This window comes from Ceratina calcarata, unplaced genomic scaffold, assembly GCF_001652005.2.
Source record: "Ceratina calcarata isolate Rehan_Ccalc_2016 unplaced genomic scaffold, ASM165200v1 scaffold636, whole genome shotgun sequence".
Classification (NCBI taxonomy): Eukaryota; Metazoa; Arthropoda; class Insecta; order Hymenoptera; family Apidae; genus Ceratina; species Ceratina calcarata.
In genome coordinates, this window is record NW_017177611.1 from 17,675 (window position 1) to 35,168 (window position 17,494).

General features: G+C 44.5%; 3 protein-coding genes across 3 annotated transcripts in view; 2 read left to right on the forward strand and 1 right to left on the reverse strand.

Annotated features, from left to right (window-relative positions):
* Positions 1-7,539, forward strand: part of LOC108630048 (proline-rich extensin-like protein EPR1) — a 22,052-nt gene extending 14,513 nt beyond the window's left edge. Inside the window, exons 2-7 of the mRNA XM_026817769.1 lie at positions 2,721-2,863; positions 2,947-3,048; positions 3,132-3,774; positions 3,810-3,952; positions 4,036-4,137; positions 4,221-7,539. Of these exons, the coding sequence (XP_026673570.1) occupies positions 2,721-2,863; positions 2,947-3,048; positions 3,132-3,774; positions 3,810-3,952; positions 4,036-4,137; positions 4,221-7,155 (4,068 nt within the window). The 3' untranslated portion in view covers positions 7,156-7,539. The remainder of the gene's footprint in view (positions 1-2,720; positions 2,864-2,946; positions 3,049-3,131; positions 3,775-3,809; positions 3,953-4,035; positions 4,138-4,220) is intronic.
* A 1,361-nt stretch (positions 7,540-8,900) lies between these two features.
* On the forward strand, positions 8,901-11,878 carry LOC108630049 (uncharacterized). The gene is made up of 5 exons (XM_018033113.2): positions 8,901-9,047; positions 10,066-10,421; positions 10,491-10,886; positions 10,944-11,327; positions 11,388-11,878. Exons 1-5 carry the CDS (start codon positions 8,901-8,903, stop codon positions 11,863-11,865), a joined length of 1,761 nt encoding a protein of 586 aa, XP_017888602.1. The 3' UTR covers positions 11,866-11,878.
* Positions 11,879-11,942: 64 nt separating this feature from the next.
* Positions 11,943-17,494, reverse strand: part of Cad74A (cadherin 74A) — a 13,915-nt gene continuing 8,363 nt past the window's right edge. Inside the window, exons 7-14 of the mRNA XM_018033114.2 lie at positions 16,897-17,421; positions 16,483-16,835; positions 16,200-16,414; positions 15,506-16,065; positions 15,134-15,442; positions 14,777-15,071; positions 13,082-14,723; positions 11,943-12,999 (exon numbers count right to left, since the gene is read on the reverse strand). Coding sequence (XP_017888603.1) covers positions 12,789-12,999; positions 13,082-14,723; positions 14,777-15,071; positions 15,134-15,442; positions 15,506-16,065; positions 16,200-16,414; positions 16,483-16,835; positions 16,897-17,421 — 4,110 coding nt within the window. The 3' untranslated portion in view covers positions 11,943-12,788. The remainder of the gene's footprint in view (positions 13,000-13,081; positions 14,724-14,776; positions 15,072-15,133; positions 15,443-15,505; positions 16,066-16,199; positions 16,415-16,482; positions 16,836-16,896; positions 17,422-17,494) is intronic.

The window sequence follows — 17,494 nt, forward strand, 5'->3', positions numbered from 1 at the left end:
AGCAAGAACAATAACAACAACAACAATAAAAATAAGGATAGGAATAAGAACAACAACAACAACAATAATAACAATAACAATAAGGACAACAATAACAATAATAATAAGTCTTTACATTTTTTAGAATTGCCATATTAAAAAATATGAAAAATTTTCATAGGCGAAGGAAAATTTGCTTGTAAGAATCGCGTAACGTCATTTGTATGCACGGACAAACGTAATAGCGTGCGAGAGTAACGTTTTACGATAGTACAGAACCGATCTTTGTTATGGTAATTAGTAAAAGTCTGCGAACGGTCCCGTTGTGCCCGGGGCATAGGCAGACAGTAGTCCTACTATTTTTTCGCCGCGTTTCTACCCAGTTACACACGTTATTACGTGGGTGAAGAGGACGAGTGGTACCTGCGCGGTTTACAAACTTTCTCCTCTGACTCTACTTCGGCTGCCCTGGTTAATTCATCGGCACGAGTCGCGAGAAACCCAGTAGCGATGCTCACGAGGTACCAAATCATCGATTTCAAAGATCAGGCTCTTTCCAAGCAACTCTTCCTTAGAAACACGAACGTCAATACGAAATATTGAGTTGGCAATTGATTTGCACACAAGCTTTCCCTTTATTTAATTGCCAACCTAATAAAATTGAATCTTCATAGATAATTTTATACGAAGTTATTGAATTCTAAGCCAGATTAGCATTTTTATACTGAATATCAGATGGGCAAGGCACGAAATCGTTGAATTCTCAATTATTTTGCATACTATGTGGGTTGGCGTGAACTTTATGTTTGCAACGACCAGTTTTTGTAAATGTAAATTGAACTTGATGAATGCACTCGGTTAAGCAACAACTGGAGTGTTCTTCTGCAGAAATTCGTTTGCATAATACGTCAGGGAGACATGCCTGAGACGAGAAATGTCCTGTCGATGAGGATCATAAATCATAACTGTCAAAACCAGCAATCGGTACCCAGCTCCAATAATATTAATAACAATAATAATAATAATAATAATAATAATGAGGAGAATTCAAGCACTCTATGAACATGCATGCATCAATTATGGCAGTGGTCTAATTGCCCGATGTTTGATCAACAAAACCATCTGACGCAACTGTTACCACTTTCCCCACATTGCCCCCTCCCCCCTGAAACTTGTTAAAAATCCATGTTCTGTTGATCAATATCAATAAGCAACTAAAGTTAGTTAACAGCAGTCGAGCGTTATTGATTGGGAAATAATTTTACACCTCGTGCAACCATAAGCTGACCCGTAGAGAGCCGTCGTTACATAGTTTTGAAAACGTGCAACGTGCAACTTTCTCTAGGTGCAAATAAAACGCTGATGAGCCGAACGCGGTTAATTGTTTGCACTATTCCACAGTCGGCGTCATAAAAGCTATGCTATATATTAATCATGCAACCGTCCGCGGACCGTAATTGCCTGCGCGCGGTCAACGGGGTTGCGAAACGCAACATTATAAATCAGACCGTTGATGCATTTTAATATATAAATCATGAGACTGTTCTGGAGGGGGGGTCGTGAGTGACGTGAACCTAACTAGACGCTTCCTACCTGTCCTCTTCTTCTTGTTTTGCATAACAGCATTGTAGCTTTCCTCAGTCACGAAGGACCTGCGATTTCGCAATCGAAGATCAACGATCCTGATTAAAACGGCGATACTTTTAGATGGCTAGATAGAAACTGTAAACCAGAATGTTCAAACAGAATCCTAATAATAATAATAATTCAGTAGAAAATAGATTTTCGTTCATTCATGATACTAAGACGTCTCATTCTACTAGGCGTTTTACAACTTGTCCTGAGACTTATGAAGGGTACGTTAGAAGCCTTTCACATACTGGCGAAAGAGACCGTAGTATTCCTTCCCTTCCTATAGGCTGAGATCCTCCTATATAAATTATACGCCTAAAGGTCAGTGGACGTTTCTTCGAGCCAGAACCATCATTCGCGTACGCCACGTTCGCGATGTCGTAAACGGATAAGGTTTTCATTTCTGGCCAACGAGTCTTCTGATTTATAGAACCCACTGCAGGATAATTGCATTATTACAAACCGTTTAGCGTTAAAAAAAAACAACATCGACCGTTGCAACAATGTAAAACTCGCGTTCTTGCGTGGGACTCCGTTCAATAAATATATGACAGCTAATTAGTAACAGGAAAGAGATAAAGTTGCAAAACGAATTAAAATAATAATGTTTAATTGAAGTGTGAATGTTGCATGAAGACGTCACTGACTATGTCTGTGTATGTGTGTGTGTGTTTGTTAAGGAAAATTATGAGAAATAGTAGAAAGTCGCTTTTAATTTCGGTGGGATACGCGGTGGAACATAAATCTTTGAGGCTGAGCGTGGTGATCAATGAAAGTACCACACGGTGCGAACCTTTCACGATCACTGCTGCATCATCGGGTGCCTCGCGGCTGTGAGACGGGTTATATAAGAAATTGAGTAAAGCGTGAGATAATCCCACGAGGACGATCATCGATTTATAACAGGATTACGAGCCGATCCGTGACCCAATATGCATCCGATATATCGGGTCATTGTCATCGTTCCTGAATGAATGGTTTCTGCGTATAATGAATGACTCATATTAATACTTGGATGCATTGCAAAATAGAATTACTTTTCTAATATTAAAACAAGGAACTCCATTTTATAAACAGTTGTAGTAATTTCTATGTGTAATTGTTTACAGCGAATCTTGTGGATTGCCATAGTTGTGGCAGTGCTCTCCACACACTATGCGGAAGCATCTAGTGAGAAGAGCAAACGAGCGATCGGAAGCAAGGGTTACGTTTATGAACCACCCAATGAGATCTTCACGTATCCTACAACGAGGTAAGTTAAAAAACCTTGGATTATGATTTTATTTTCTTGGAAGTACTGTGTAAGTAATGTGTGTGTGTGTGTATTTTTTATAGGCCGTCGCAGCCAACGTATACTACCCCGAGATATACGTCAAGGCCTACACAAACTCCATATGTCGATCATTTTACAACAAGTGCGCCTGTCACCTATACATTGTAAGAATCATTTCATGTGGATTATGAATTAGGAATTAGGATTTATAGAAGTTAGTGCAACTAAGACACTTTCTATATTATAGACCGACGGGACGGCCGCCAGTGACGCAGCCGACGAGGACACCAGGGTATGACTATCAAACACCTAGTAAACCCTTCCCACCTGTAACGATACCAACGCAGAGGACACCGATTCAAACGGTACCAACTCAGAGGATACCTACGAGGACACCAGGGTATGACTACCAAACACCTAGTAAACCCTTCCCACCTGTAACGATACCAACACAGAGGACACCGATTCAAACTAGACCAACTCAGAGGATACCTACTCAAACGATACCGACGCAAAGGATACCAACTCAAAGAATACCGACTACGGGATATGATTATTCGCCGCCTGATAAACAATTTACATTCCCACCTCAAAGGCCGCAAGATACAACTAGGCCACCAGTGAAGAAACCACCGCCACGGCCTTATCCACCACCGCAGCCTCCTCAGCCACCGTCTCCACCGAGACCGTATCCTCCTTCACAGCCTCCTCAACCACCGTCTCCACCGAGACCGTATCCGCCTTCGCAACCCCCTCAGCCACCGTCTCCACCGAGGCCGTATCCTCCTTCGCAGCCTCCTCAGCCACCGTCTCCGCCGAGACCATATCCTCCATCGCCACCTCCGCAGCCACCGTCTCCACCGAGACCGTACCCTCCTTCGCAGCCTCCTCAGCCACCGTCTCCGATATGTGTAATTGTTTACAGCGAATCTTGTGGATTGCCATAGTTGTGGCAGTGCTCTCCACACACTATGCGGAAGCATCTAGTGAGAAGAGCAAACGAGCGATCGGAAGCAAGGGTTACGTTTATGAACCACCCAATGAGATCTTCACGTATCCTACAACGAGGTAAGTTAAAAAACCTTGGATTATGATTTTATTTTCTTGGAAGTACTGTGTAAGTAATGTGTGTGTGTGTGTATTTTTTATAGGCCGTCGCAGCCAACGTATACTACCCCGAGATATACGTCAAGGCCTACACAAACTCCATATGTCGATCATTTTACAACAAGTGCGCCTGTCACCTATACATTGTAAGAATCATTTCATGTGGATTATGAATTAGGAATTAGGATTTATAGAAGTTAGTGCAACTAAGACACTTTCTATATTATAGACCGACGGGACGGCCGCCAGTGACGCAGCCGACGAGGACACCAGGGTATGACTATCAAACACCTAGTAAACCCTTCCCACCTGTAACGATACCAACGCAGAGGACACCGATTCAAACGGTACCAACTCAGAGGATACCTACGAGGACACCAGGGTATGACTACCAAACACCTAGTAAACCCTTCCCACCTGTAACGATACCAACACAGAGGACACCGATTCAAACTAGACCAACTCAGAGGATACCTACTCAAACGATACCGACGCAAAGGATACCAACTCAAAGAATACCGACTACGGGATATGATTATTCGCCGCCTGATAAACAATTTACATTCCCACCTCAAAGGCCGCAAGATACAACTAGGCCACCAGTGAAGAAACCACCGCCACGGCCTTATCCACCACCGCAGCCTCCTCAGCCACCGTCTCCACCGAGACCGTATCCTCCTTCACAGCCTCCTCAACCACCGTCTCCACCGAGACCGTATCCGCCTTCGCAACCCCCTCAGCCACCGTCTCCACCGAGGCCGTATCCTCCTTCGCAGCCTCCTCAGCCACCGTCTCCGCCGAGACCATATCCTCCATCGCCACCTCCGCAGCCACCGTCTCCACCGAGACCGTACCCTCCTTCGCAGCCTCCTCAGCCACCGTCTCCGCCGAGACCATATCCTCCATCGCCACCTCCGCAGCCACCATCTCCACCGAGGCCGTATCCTCCCTCACAGCCACCTCAGCCACCATCTCCACCGAGGCCGTACCCGCCTTCGCAACCTCCTCAGCCACCGTCTCCGCCGAGGCCATATCCCCCATCGCCACCTCCGCAGCCACCGTCTCCACCGAGACCGTACCCTCCTTCGCAGCCTCCTCAGCCACCGTCTCCACCGAGGCCGTATCCGCCTTCTCAGCCTCCTCAGCCGCCGTCTCCGCCGAGACCTTATCCCCCATCGCCACCTCCGCAGCCACCATCTCCACCGAGACCGTATCCTCCTTCGCAGCCTCCTCAGCCACCGTCTCCACCGCGACCTTATCCTCCTCAAAAACCGCCAACACCAGGACCTCCTTACATACCTCCTGAGCCTCCTCGTACTCCACCACCACCGCGGCCTTATCCACCCCCACAGCCTCCACAAACTCCAGCTCCACCGCGACCATATCCACCTCAAACACCAGCTCCACCGAGGCCATATCCTCCACCACAGCCCCCGCAAACACCAGCTCCACCGAGGCCATATCCACCGCCTCAGCCTCCACAAACGCCAGCTCCACCGAGGCCATATCCACCCCCGCAGCCTCCACAGACGCCAGCTCCACCAAGGCCATATCCACCACCGCAGCCTCCACAAACGCCAGCTCCACCGAGGCCATATCCTCCACCACAGCCCCCGCAAACACCAGCTCCACCGAGGCCATATCCACCGCCTCAGCCCCCGCAAACGCCAGCTCCACCACGACCATATCCACCTCAAACACCACCAACACCAGGACCTCCTTACATACCTCCTGAACCTCCTCGCACTCCACCACCACCACGACCGTATCCACCCCCACAGCCTCCACAAACACCAGCTCCACCGAGGCCATATCCACCTCAAACGCCAGCTCCACCACGACCATATCCACCTCAAACACCAGCTCCACCGAGACCATATCCTCCACCACAGCCTCCACAAACGCCAGCTCCACCGAGGCCATATCCTCCACCACAGCCGCCACAAACTCCAGCTCCACCGAGGCCATATCCTCCCCCACAACCCCCACAAACACCAGCTCCACCGCGACCATATCCACCTCAAACTCCACCGCCACCACGACCTTATCCACCGCAAACACCACCTCCACCGCGACCATATCCACCTCAAACACCACCTCCCCAACCAAGACCACCTCAACCTCCCTATCCACCGCGGCCGCAACCACCGTCTCGACCTACCTCTCCGGACTACTTGCCGCCACCACGTCCAACATCGCCTCCAGTAACACGGCCTCCAATACGTCCATCAACCCAGGGTGATACATATCTACCACCTGATAGAACTACTCGTCCTCCGGTCACGTACGAGAGACCAACTACTCGTCCTCCTGTAACATACGAGAGGCCAACTACTCGTCCTCCAGTAACGTACGAGAGACCAACTACTCGTCCTCCTGTAACATACGAGAGGCCAACCACTCGTCCTCCGGTCACATACGAAAGACCAACCACACGACCAATACCAACAGGATCGTATACATCCCCCACGTATCTCCCTCCAACTACCCCAACACGTCCACCTGTAACATACGAAAGACCCACAACCCGTCCACCTGTAACATACGAGAGGCCAACCACTCGTCCTCCTGTAACATACGAGAGACCAACCACTCGTCCTCCTGTAACATACGAGAGACCAACACCATCACGGTTCTCCACAGCTCCTACATACCTCCCCCCAACCACATCGCGAACTCCTTTTCCCTCAACACATGGAACCACGTCTCGCCCAACTCCAACCTACACGTTCAGCACACCCACTCCGTATCATACCCCGTCTACTCCACGAGTGACGTACGGAACACCTTCGACGTACATTCCTCCAGTGACTCCAACTCGGTTTACAGAAAGACCGACTTATACCCCAGTGACAACTCGGCCTACCCGGCCAACTACAGGCGTAGGTCCCATCACTGATTATATCCCTACGGGTACCGGGCCAACTACGCGGCCACCACCGTACCTTCCACCCTCTCCCCCTACGACCCCGCGCGTAACGGTGACCCCACCGCCACCACCGACGCCACAGTACACCCTCGTGCCCACGTCGACTATCTACACGCCACCGCCAACCGGGTCACCAGCACCGCCTCCTACATTGCCTCCGACTACTAAGAGGCCCATCGGTTACTTCTATGACGCACCTGAGAATCCACTTGAACTACCACCTTTCTTCCGATGAGGGGGCAATCAGGTCGAACTGTCCATGAATTACTATTTCTCAATTTTTGTACGTTTTTTAATAGAAAACTATTTATCACCCTGAAACGAATAATCGAAAATGAGGAAACGAGGACCGCAGTGTGTCTTCTCAATTACTGTTGTTAAAATCATTTTTAAACAAACGGTAACTCGTAATTGTGAATGTAGAAATAGAAGAGCCATTACTATACAATTCTCTTCACTGCCTTAATCTGTAACAAAGCCGATGATGTTCCGCTGCATTCGTGATAAAAGCAATTATTAAAATACATAAAATACATAAGAACGTAGTTTTAAGATGTAAAGTTCTACTTTTTATATATGTAACACATATATGCAATAGAAATAAAATTTGTAAAAAATACAATCGCTCACTTTCATTCCTTTCACCTCCCACGTAGTCTTCAATGTGTCTCTTTAATCAGATGGAATCCCTCGAGGAATGAAAGCAAAGTGTCAGACACTTGACTCGCCAGAGGGTTTCGCCCACGACGTACTTATTCTCAGTTCATGAATATTAATCACTATGAATTATGCAGCTTCAAGCACCTAGGATAGCTCATCAAACTGAGGGAATTCATAATATGTCTCTGATGCAATCAATTAGGTATGATTTTTTATCACTGCTTCTGAAGACTCTTGTCCACTTTATGGCCAATAAGCTAAGGAAATAAAAAATATCTCTTTAATGCAATCGATTAGGTATGATTTCTGATCACTGCTTCTGAAGACTCTTGTCCACTTTATGGCCAATAAGCTAAGGAACCCGAAAATTACTTTTTGATGCAATCGATTAGGTATGATTTCTGATCACTGTTTCTGAAGACTTTTGTCCACTTGCCAATAAGCTAAGGAACCCTAAAATTACTCTTTGATTCAATCGATTAGGTATGATTTCTGATCACTGTTTCTGAAGACTTTTGTCCACTTGCCAATAAGCTAAGGAAATCGAAAATTACTCTTTGATGCAATCGATTAGGTATGATTTTTTATCACTGCTTCTGAAGACTCTTGTCCACTTTATGGCCAATAAGCTAAGGAAATAAAAAATATCTGTTTAATGCAATCGATTAGGTATGATTTCTGATCGCTGCTTCTGAAGACTTTTGTCCACTTTATGGCCAATAAGCTAAGGAACCCGAAAATTACTCTTTGATGCAATCGATTAGGTATGATTTCTGATCGCTGCTTCTGAAGACTCTTGTCCACTTTATGGCCAATAAGCATTCCTTCTAAGGTTTATGATTGAGTCTCCACAATGACAATGGATGATTTACTGAGACAGTGACCGTAACATTGACATTCACTTACATTAGAATATCACGCAATGATCTTCGTTGCGAGTTTCATAGTTTCATGCCGCGGTAAGTAGCCCATAACACGCCTCCTCCTACTACTAGTAACAAGCATCCCCACGTAGAACGAAATTTTCTACGTCCGCGATAGAGTCCGGCCAGTGAAAACTGCCCGCGGGAAATCAGCACTCGTTAGTTGTTTAACCAACTTCCAAAGACCATTGTCTCGCGATTGTTCTCCATCGTTCACGTCGGACATTACGGATTATAAAATATTTATTCGGTCGTTAACCCTGTTTTAAAAAATTCCTATAACTCTGCTTGTCAATTTATAAAAAATAGTCGAGCGTAAGGAAGAGTTACATTAATAAATATTAACAAATATAAGGAAATGTTAATGAATTATTGTGAAGAGATTTGATGAGAGGACATGTTCGAAACGGGACGTAGGAGTGCGATTAGTACGTCTCAGCTTGGACTCTATTCGGATCACGTTGATCGTTACAACAGGAATCGATACGGGTCCATCGCGAGGAAATTTGCTATCGGAATTATGGTTGTGATGGCAGTGATACTAGTAAGTAGATTAGATCAATAATTAATTCCTGTTCCAACAATCTGTCATCATTTAAAAATCATTTGATGTCAATAATTCATTTGTTATTTTGAATCTTAATTATTTATTGACATCAGAATTTGTTTAACTTGTCTTTAATATTTATTCTTGAAGAGAATCGTTTTCCACTTTCATTAACTTCTCATAAGAAACTGTATAGAAGATTATCACTATTATCATTGAGCTCATCTAACCAGAATAGTGTTCGTGATTAGAAATCATTATGTTAATAATCATTAACATTGCATTAGCGTATTCAAACTTAGCGTGAGATTGCACGAGACTCATTTCCTTAATTACCTCTTAAAATATTCAGCAATGCAAACCAGATCGATCTTCATGCAATTCTCTAATTAGAAAGTTGCTTTCGAAGGGATTTGCAATAAAATTAATACAATAACAAATTCTAAAATTTATTTACTTTGTTATAATAAATATATAAAACCTGTGATCAATGATTACCAATCTTATATACTTTTTATTGATTCACTCTGTATATGTTAACGGCGACAAACGTTTTGTAACGAGCGAAGTTCTTATCTGCGTATGCATTAATGAGACGTCGGAGAACAATGAGTGCAATTACATCTGGCACGTTTTCTCCCATGAATTAATGTATCAGGCACGGTGGCTGCACGTTCAAAAGAGGAATCCGAATTTCACCAGGAATCTCGGCCCCGCACGCATGACGAGCCAAGCGTCAAACCAGATTTCTGCGTGCTTCACATATAGGGCGTTAACTGTGTTTTGACACGAATTAACGCCTCAGTTTTTGTTGATGTTTAATGAATGAACGAAAACTCGGTAATCATTCTGATTCCTCAACAGCTCGTTAATCATAGAAAATAGTGTTGGGTCTCTTATGGCGAGAGAAACCTAATGAATTAATTTATGTGTTAAATTGCAGTCCTTCTTTTTGTCCAATTTTCTGCTCTCCAATTTTTAAATGATCGTTCAACAAATGTCAATTGATTTACAGATTGGAATATTTCTGTACGACTTCACATCTGCGACGTCGGCTAATAAAATGAGCCAGGAAACCAAGCACATGTACATCCTACAGAACGCGATGAAGAAGCCTACGAACTTCACCAGAAGACTGTCCAATTCTACCATAATGTCACCAACAGTGAACAGAAGCAGCTCGATTCAGGATCGCTCAGATGATGGAAATTCATTCGATGATGATAGAGTCGATGCTGAGTTCAGGTCGCAGAACTTGGAGAACTTCAAACTGAGGAAAAGAGTCTTGAAGTCAGTGGAGAACAACGAAGATCCTCCGGAAGGGAAACAGTTGTTCGACAATCATGCTGTGGTCTATCGCGTCAGGCAGAGGTAATAAATATTCTCACATCAGGACTTAAAAGAATTTTTATAGTTGAGCTGTGATCAATGATGAAATAGGTACAAGTACCCAGAATCGAATGAAGAAGAGGGCTCAGAAGAGAGTCGCCCAGTCCCTTTCCATTGGGAGCTGAAGACTCCTCAGCCGACTGCCTTCAAGCGTCCCAGGTATCCTCAGCTGACCCAATACAGATACCCCCACGCCTCCAGGAACATTCAAGACATCATAAAGTACCTGACGAACGACGCAGACCTGCCGAACAGGGGCATAAAGTTCAGCGGCGTTTACGTGAACCCTAAGAAGTTCGACATGTACCCTGAAGCAGCTGAGATAATGGCGAACAACGACAGGTCAGAGGAAGAAGAGGGTTCCTACGTGTCTAACGAAGATCCGTTTTACCAATTCAAGCCTAAACACCCAGCAGATGTCAATCTCCTAGCCATGTCCAATTTCAGGTATTGGGAAATCGATGTGTTATTTAAACAAGTGGGTTTAATGTTGAAATGTTTCAGATTTTCGCCAACAGGACTGACTCGGTACAATTACGATTCCTGGCGACCGAATTACTACAAACCCTCATCAATGGATCCTCAGTATGAGAACATTCAGAACAACTATCCAAAAAAGCGTAAACCTCAGCCGTTTAGCGTCATGCTGGACATTTATCCCATCACAGACATCGAGCAGAACAAGAAAACGACCAGACCGAAACCAGTTCCTATAGAAGATTACGAAATGAGGAGACCGATTCAGTTCAATAGAGGCAACAAGGTTTACGCCATGCCTCAACAACCGTTGGCAGGGATGTCGAATCAGCCAATGAGCGAAGAGGAGGAAAGACAGCAGATGATATTCCATTTGAATCTGTACCCAAGAAAGAAGAATAAATTGAGCAGGTAATAAATTAACAAATTTGGAAAAATGTTCATGAATAATTATTGTATTTCTCTTTCCAGGAAAGATATTATACACAGATCGCAGTCTCTGGGTCCTGAAGAGCGTCAGCAGTTCGTAGAGAAAGTCTGGTCACCCCTGGAAACGATAGCTAAGCACTTAGCAGTGGAAAGGTCGAAGTTCATGGAGAACGAAGAAGAAAATCTCGCTGCTACGAGGTACGAAGAAAGTACCCTGGGTAGCAGCGATGAGGGGAAGACATCAGGACAAGCAGAGTCCATAAAAGCTAATCAGGAACCCATTAATGTCCCACTTAATCATAAATCTAGTATAGAGGATGATTATGCTAGTACAGAGAACTACGAATATCAGGCCCAGAAATTTATACAGACTACTACTGATGACAAATGTGATGATACTACTACTACTACTACTACTTTGAATGAGGCGACTGTTGTTAAAAATGAAAATGCTGACTCGAAGGACATTGACACTGTCGAAGGGTTCAAGGAATTTAGTGACAGTGTCTCTAAAAATTGAAATGTAGTAAAATTTGTCTTTAATCGACGATCGTTGTTGTATCTTATAAATTTTGACCAGGTGAATACAGACGAGGGTTTCATAAACAAAACTAAAAAATGTACAGTTTATTATTTCATCCTTAAAAATTAAATATATGTATATTACAATAGCGCTGCGTATCTTAAAAATTGTGCAGCACTCTCTAAAATTCATAAAATCTAGTTAGTATTTTAATACTACCGACAAACCCATCCAACCTTGACACACATTTTGTTTAAATTATATAGTAAGTGCTCCAATTTCTATTCACTGGCTTAAGATTGTATCCTAAGTTTTGTTGGAGTTGACGTGTCAAGGTTCGTCAGGTTCCCTCGTGAGCGACGTAATTTATTACACGTGTCCCTGTATTTTGGCACGAACATATTCTCCACCTTATATTTATAGCACCATTCGTCGACTTTCACCTATACTATAATACAATTCCTTCTCAAATTTTTACCATCTGTCATTTCATCACATGTTTGAGACTTCAAGATTTTAACATAATTATTAAAAAGTTGTACTCTATCTTTGATTGACGCTTGTAATTATTAAGTGAGAGAGAGAGAGATTTCACGTTCTTTTGAATCAGAGTATCTTCAGCTTCCTTCCTAAGGACTGCAGATTTTTATGCAAAATATTTACTGTTTAAAAGAAGTGGGCATTAAATAGCAGTTTTATCTTTTAAATTCTCCAACAACTACTGTTGATATTTACTATATTTTTATACATGACACTGCTTGTACTCTTCTCACGATTGCATAAAATCCGCAGTCATTCTCATTACTCATATTATCACACTTCGTGTCAAATTATCAAAATTTATGGCAAATCGAATAACATCCAAGTAGACATATGATACTCCTTCATTTCCATCAGATGACCCCTGAATCAAAGCTCTATTATGTCCTGGAGCCAAGAGTACTCGGGTGATATAGCGTGGTGTCCGCTCCCCATTCGTATGGGCCTTCGTGAGGCCCAAGGGAAACCATGGTACCAGGTCCCAACGTTGTATGCGACGCAGCACTGACCATTCCCGGCCCTGAAGAGACGTAGCTCAGAGGCGGTCGCGGTTGCTCACGCAAACGGGCGTGTTTCACGTGCCGTTTATACCTGAGACAAACCATAGTACATTTTTCTTAAGACTTGAAGAGGACCTATTAATCATCAATGCATAATAGATAAAATAACTTACTTGGAGTGCATGCAGCAGAGAGCGCAGCTGGAGACGATAGTCGCCGCACCGACGAGCACCGCAATAGCCAGAACCCACATTTGGGTCATGGAAGCATCAGCCCTGGCCACCAGAGCCGCACAGTGCTGCACCTTCTCAACATTATAACTCCTATAAACCTTCTTCAACTCCTCGTTCTTAGGGTCAGTCAACAGAGCCTTCATCTCGTCCAGGTCGTACGCCTCCTTGCCAACCATTTGGAAACACGAGCTGGTCGATGAGAAATCAAGAGAATTGTCCTCCTTCGAATAGAACTGAGTGTCGTAAACGTTGACAGCAATGGGCAGTGATAAAGCCTGCTGCACTGCCTTCTCGAAATCCTCTAATGTCCTTCGTACTTCCACTGGTGGTTTAGAGAAGACGAACTTCAGCATGTCTCTGTCACGTAGTAGAAATATCTTCAAGGTGATGTTCGTTTCTCTGCCAGGAGTGACAGAATTGTTGGCAGTGATCGTGAGCTCCATGTAGCCGTCAGCGTAGTTGGACATGGATCCAGTCGTCCTCAGCTCACCAGTTTGAGGATTCAATGACAACTGCGAGGGAATCTTCTTCTTAGACATGGCAGGGTCGACCAGAGAAGTGAAAGAAGCTTTGCCCATGCTGTAGTTAATTGGCAGTGCCTCAGAGTCAATGTCAGTAGCTTCCAAGGTTATCAAACTGGTGTCTATAGGCACGTTCAAACGGACACCTAAAGTGACATTCTCTTTTTTAAACTTAGGCTTGTTGTCATCGATGTCTAACACTCTGATTAGAACTTGTCTCTCTGAAGGATCCTGTCTATTGTAAGGCTTGGGAACGACGTCAGACTTCTTTGTAGAATATGGGAAACATTTGATTGTTATTAAATGGCGATCAGTCGTCTCTCTGTCTAAACGACCATTCGTCTTGATAATTGCTGAATTATTTAAACGTTCTACGACAAACAAACCAGCTTCGTTCCCATAAACAATTGCGTAGTCAATCATTCCGTTCTCATTAATGTCTTCATCGATGGCTTCGATGATTCCCACTTTGGTCCCAAGTGGTTCCTCTTCGAGTACAGATAATTCTATCGGCGGGCTGTCTAAAGTTCTTTTAAAGTGTGGCTTGTGATCGTCGATGTCGTTCACTATCACCTGAAGCACTCTTGTCGCCTGCTGCGGAGGACTTCCTAAGTCCTGCGCCACTAATATCAACGTGTAACTGTCCTTGGTTTCTCTGTCCAGCAATTTTCTAGTCGTTATCAGGCCGGTCTCGCTGTTTATCTTAAAGGCACTTGCGTCCTTGCCGAAGTTCCCGTCTTCCAGGAATTTGAACGTGATTTTACCGTTCGGCAAGTTCGGATCATCTGGGTCTGAAGCCACCGCCTGGAACACCGGACTTCCGATCGTTGAGTTCTCAGCTATGTGGGCTACTTCTTCGAGAGTGGGTCTGATGAAAAGCGGGACACCGTCGTTGCTCACAACGTCTCCGATATAAAGAGTTAAGATCACGTCTGAGTACAGTTCAGGCTTCCCATTGTCCTCAGCTCGGATCCTCATCACGTACGGTTCTGTTCTGCCTTTTCCTGTCAGGGCTCCGCCTGAGTAGATCTCACCTGTCGTGTGGTTGATCTTGAATAGACCTGGAAATTAGGTAATTATGATATAAGGAATAGTATAAAAGTTAGACACTCACCATTTGCTTCGCCTTCATCGATGATTTCATAATTGATCGTCCCTCCCTCGCCTTCGTCAGGATCCGTCGCTGTGATGTTCACAACGCTGACGCCTTTCGGTGCATTCTCAGGTATCACAGCGGTGTACGATTCCTGATCGAAGGTCGGAGCATTGTCATTGACGTCCAGAACGTCCACCGTCACCAGAGCTCTGGTGCTCCTCTGTTCCGCACCGCCCTGAGGCATATCCGACGCAACCACGTAGAAACGGAGAACAGATTGCTTCTCTCTATCCAAAGTGGTATTAGCAGCGATCTGCAAGATTAGAAGAACTATTATAATATTTAAATAAAATATAAAATAATAAGTATTTTTACCTTAATGTTGCCAATTGTTGGCTCGATCTCAAACATATTAGCGTTCTCTCCAATCAAAGAGTATCTCACTTCGCCGTATCCTCTTTTAATTTCTTCTTCAGTGTTAGAACTGTCCAGATCAGTGGCTCGTACGCTCAACACGATTTTGGAAGGCTTCTCCGATTCCAATATCGAAATCTTGTAATCGTTTTGAGTGAACGTCGGGCTGTTGTCGTTCACATCTAGCACTTCTACAATCACGTTGGCTTCAGACATCCTCCGGGTTATTTCATAGTCCCTAGCCAGCGCTCTGACTTTAAACTGGATCGACTGCAAATTTAATGAAAATTTTCATTAGTGCAAACAAGAATACATGAAATAAAAACTGTGTACCTTTAAATTGAGAGCTTCGTAATCCAGTCTCTTGCTCAAAACCACGTTGCCACTTTGAACGCCAACGTTCACGTATCCCTCATCATCGTCCTCCCTGACTAGCTCAAACCTCTGAACAGGATAGCCAGTGGTAGGTTCCTTAGCAGACAACATGAGCAAAGTAGTCCCTAGTGGTTGTTCCTCAGGCACAGAAATCCTAATCGTAGGATTATTAGGCGACCATCCAGGATTAGTAAACGTCGGATTGTCATCGCTATAAGCTTGGATGTATATAGTCACTTCGACTTTGGTGATCTGTTTCTCTTTGTCAACTACAGCGTTCAGGTCTTGCACCTGCACCGTTAGAATAATCACCGCAGCGACTTGATAGTCCAGCACCCGGTTCACTGTTATCAAACCGGTCGTGGAATTTATCCTGAACGCCGTCTTGTAATCGTACCCTGCCGTGTTCTTCAGCGCGACTCCCGTTTTGTCCACTGCTTTTATGGGCTCCACTAATGAGTACTCTAAGTTCGCGTCCGAGTCCGGGTCTGTCGCCATTACTTTCAATACTGGATCTCCTATTTAAGATAATATAAAATACTAATAAGTGCCAATGGCGTGTTGCTTCGAAACGCCCAGTCGCTTCCATGCGCCAACTGGGTTTCTAAATAAAATCTATTATGTCAAATTAGTTTTGAACTTGAAGACTTGCCTATGGTTGCTCTTTCTGAGACATAAATGAGATACGTGGACTCGTTGAACGTCGGTGGTTTGTTGTTCACATCTACCATGTTAACTGTGACTGTGGTAGTGGCAGTTTCCCTGACAGGTGTTCCCGAGTCTATAGCATGCACTATAACTTCGTATTTCTCCCCACCTGTCTCCAGATCCAAACGGGCGTCCGGTGAAACCGTAATAACGCCAGAGCTACAGGAGTTATAATATAATCGTATTGTATAATAGACAGTTTTATGTTGTATAATAATAGAAATTACCTGGGATCTATGACGAAATTATCTTTAGCCCCGGAAGCGATATGGTACTGCAACAGGTTGTCCCTACCGTCAGGGTCGTTCGCCACGACTCTAATTACCTCCGTTCCGGGTGAGGCGTTCTCCAACAGTCGCGCTCGATAAGTACTAGGTCCCGGCAAATTAGATTTGTAATTTCCACGGAACACGGGCTTCTGGTTTCCTGGCACTCCCACTCTAACCGACAGCTTCGCTTCCGAGTGTAATGCCGGTGTTCCGAAGTCAGTTGCGCGAATTATTAGCTCGTAGATGCCTCGCTCTGTGTCGTCAGACCTCACCGCTTTCGCCATCGTCACCTCACCTGTCTCTGGATTTATCTACGAAAAATAATCATCGTTCCTATAATTTTAGATTAAAGATTAACAGTTATGTTAATACCTTGAAGACATCGTTCGTCATGCTGTTGTGTGAGCTAATGGAATACGTCACTTTCCCGTTTCCTTGCATCGGACCGTCGACGTCCGTCGCTCTGACGAACATCTGCGGATCGAAGCTAGTTGCTCCCTCGCGGACAGTCCTCGCGTACTCGTTTTGTTCGAAGACAGGCTTGTTATCATTCACGTCTTCCAGTTCGATTAAAATGTTCACAGCTGAGACTCTGCCACCACCGTCTTTAGCCTCCATCGTTAACGAGTATGATTTCTGGGTTTCGTAGTCCAAAGACTTCGCCACGGATATTCCTCCTGTTTTCGGGTCGGTTTTAAATTTGTCAGCACCGAAGCCTCGTAATATGTACGTCAGTTCTCCGAAGGCACCGCTGTCGTAGTCTCTGGCGAAGACGTTGCTGAATTCCGTTCCTATCTCGGCGTCCTCGGGCACTGAGAGCTTGTACACCGATTGGGAGAACTCTGGGCTGTGGTCGTTCGCGTCCATTAAATGGATATGCACTCTGCTGGTAGCTACCTGCAAAATTTTAAATCAATTCATCGGTTATTTGAAAAATTATAGTGTTTTTTTAGAACATATTTCGATATTC

Bases quoted from the DNA above. Each gene is read 5' to 3' on its own strand.
- LOC108630049 (XM_018033113.2), top strand. From the start codon at position 8,901: ATGTTCGAAACGGGACGTAGGAGTGCGATTAGTACGTCTCAGCTTGGA. The intron at 10,422-10,490 runs GTAATAAATATT...ATGATGAAATAG, and splicing joins GTCTATCGCGTCAGGCAGAG to GTACAAGTACCCAGAATCGA. The intron at 11,328-11,387 runs GTAATAAATTAA...TTCTCTTTCCAG, and splicing joins AAGAAGAATAAATTGAGCAG to GAAAGATATTATACACAGAT.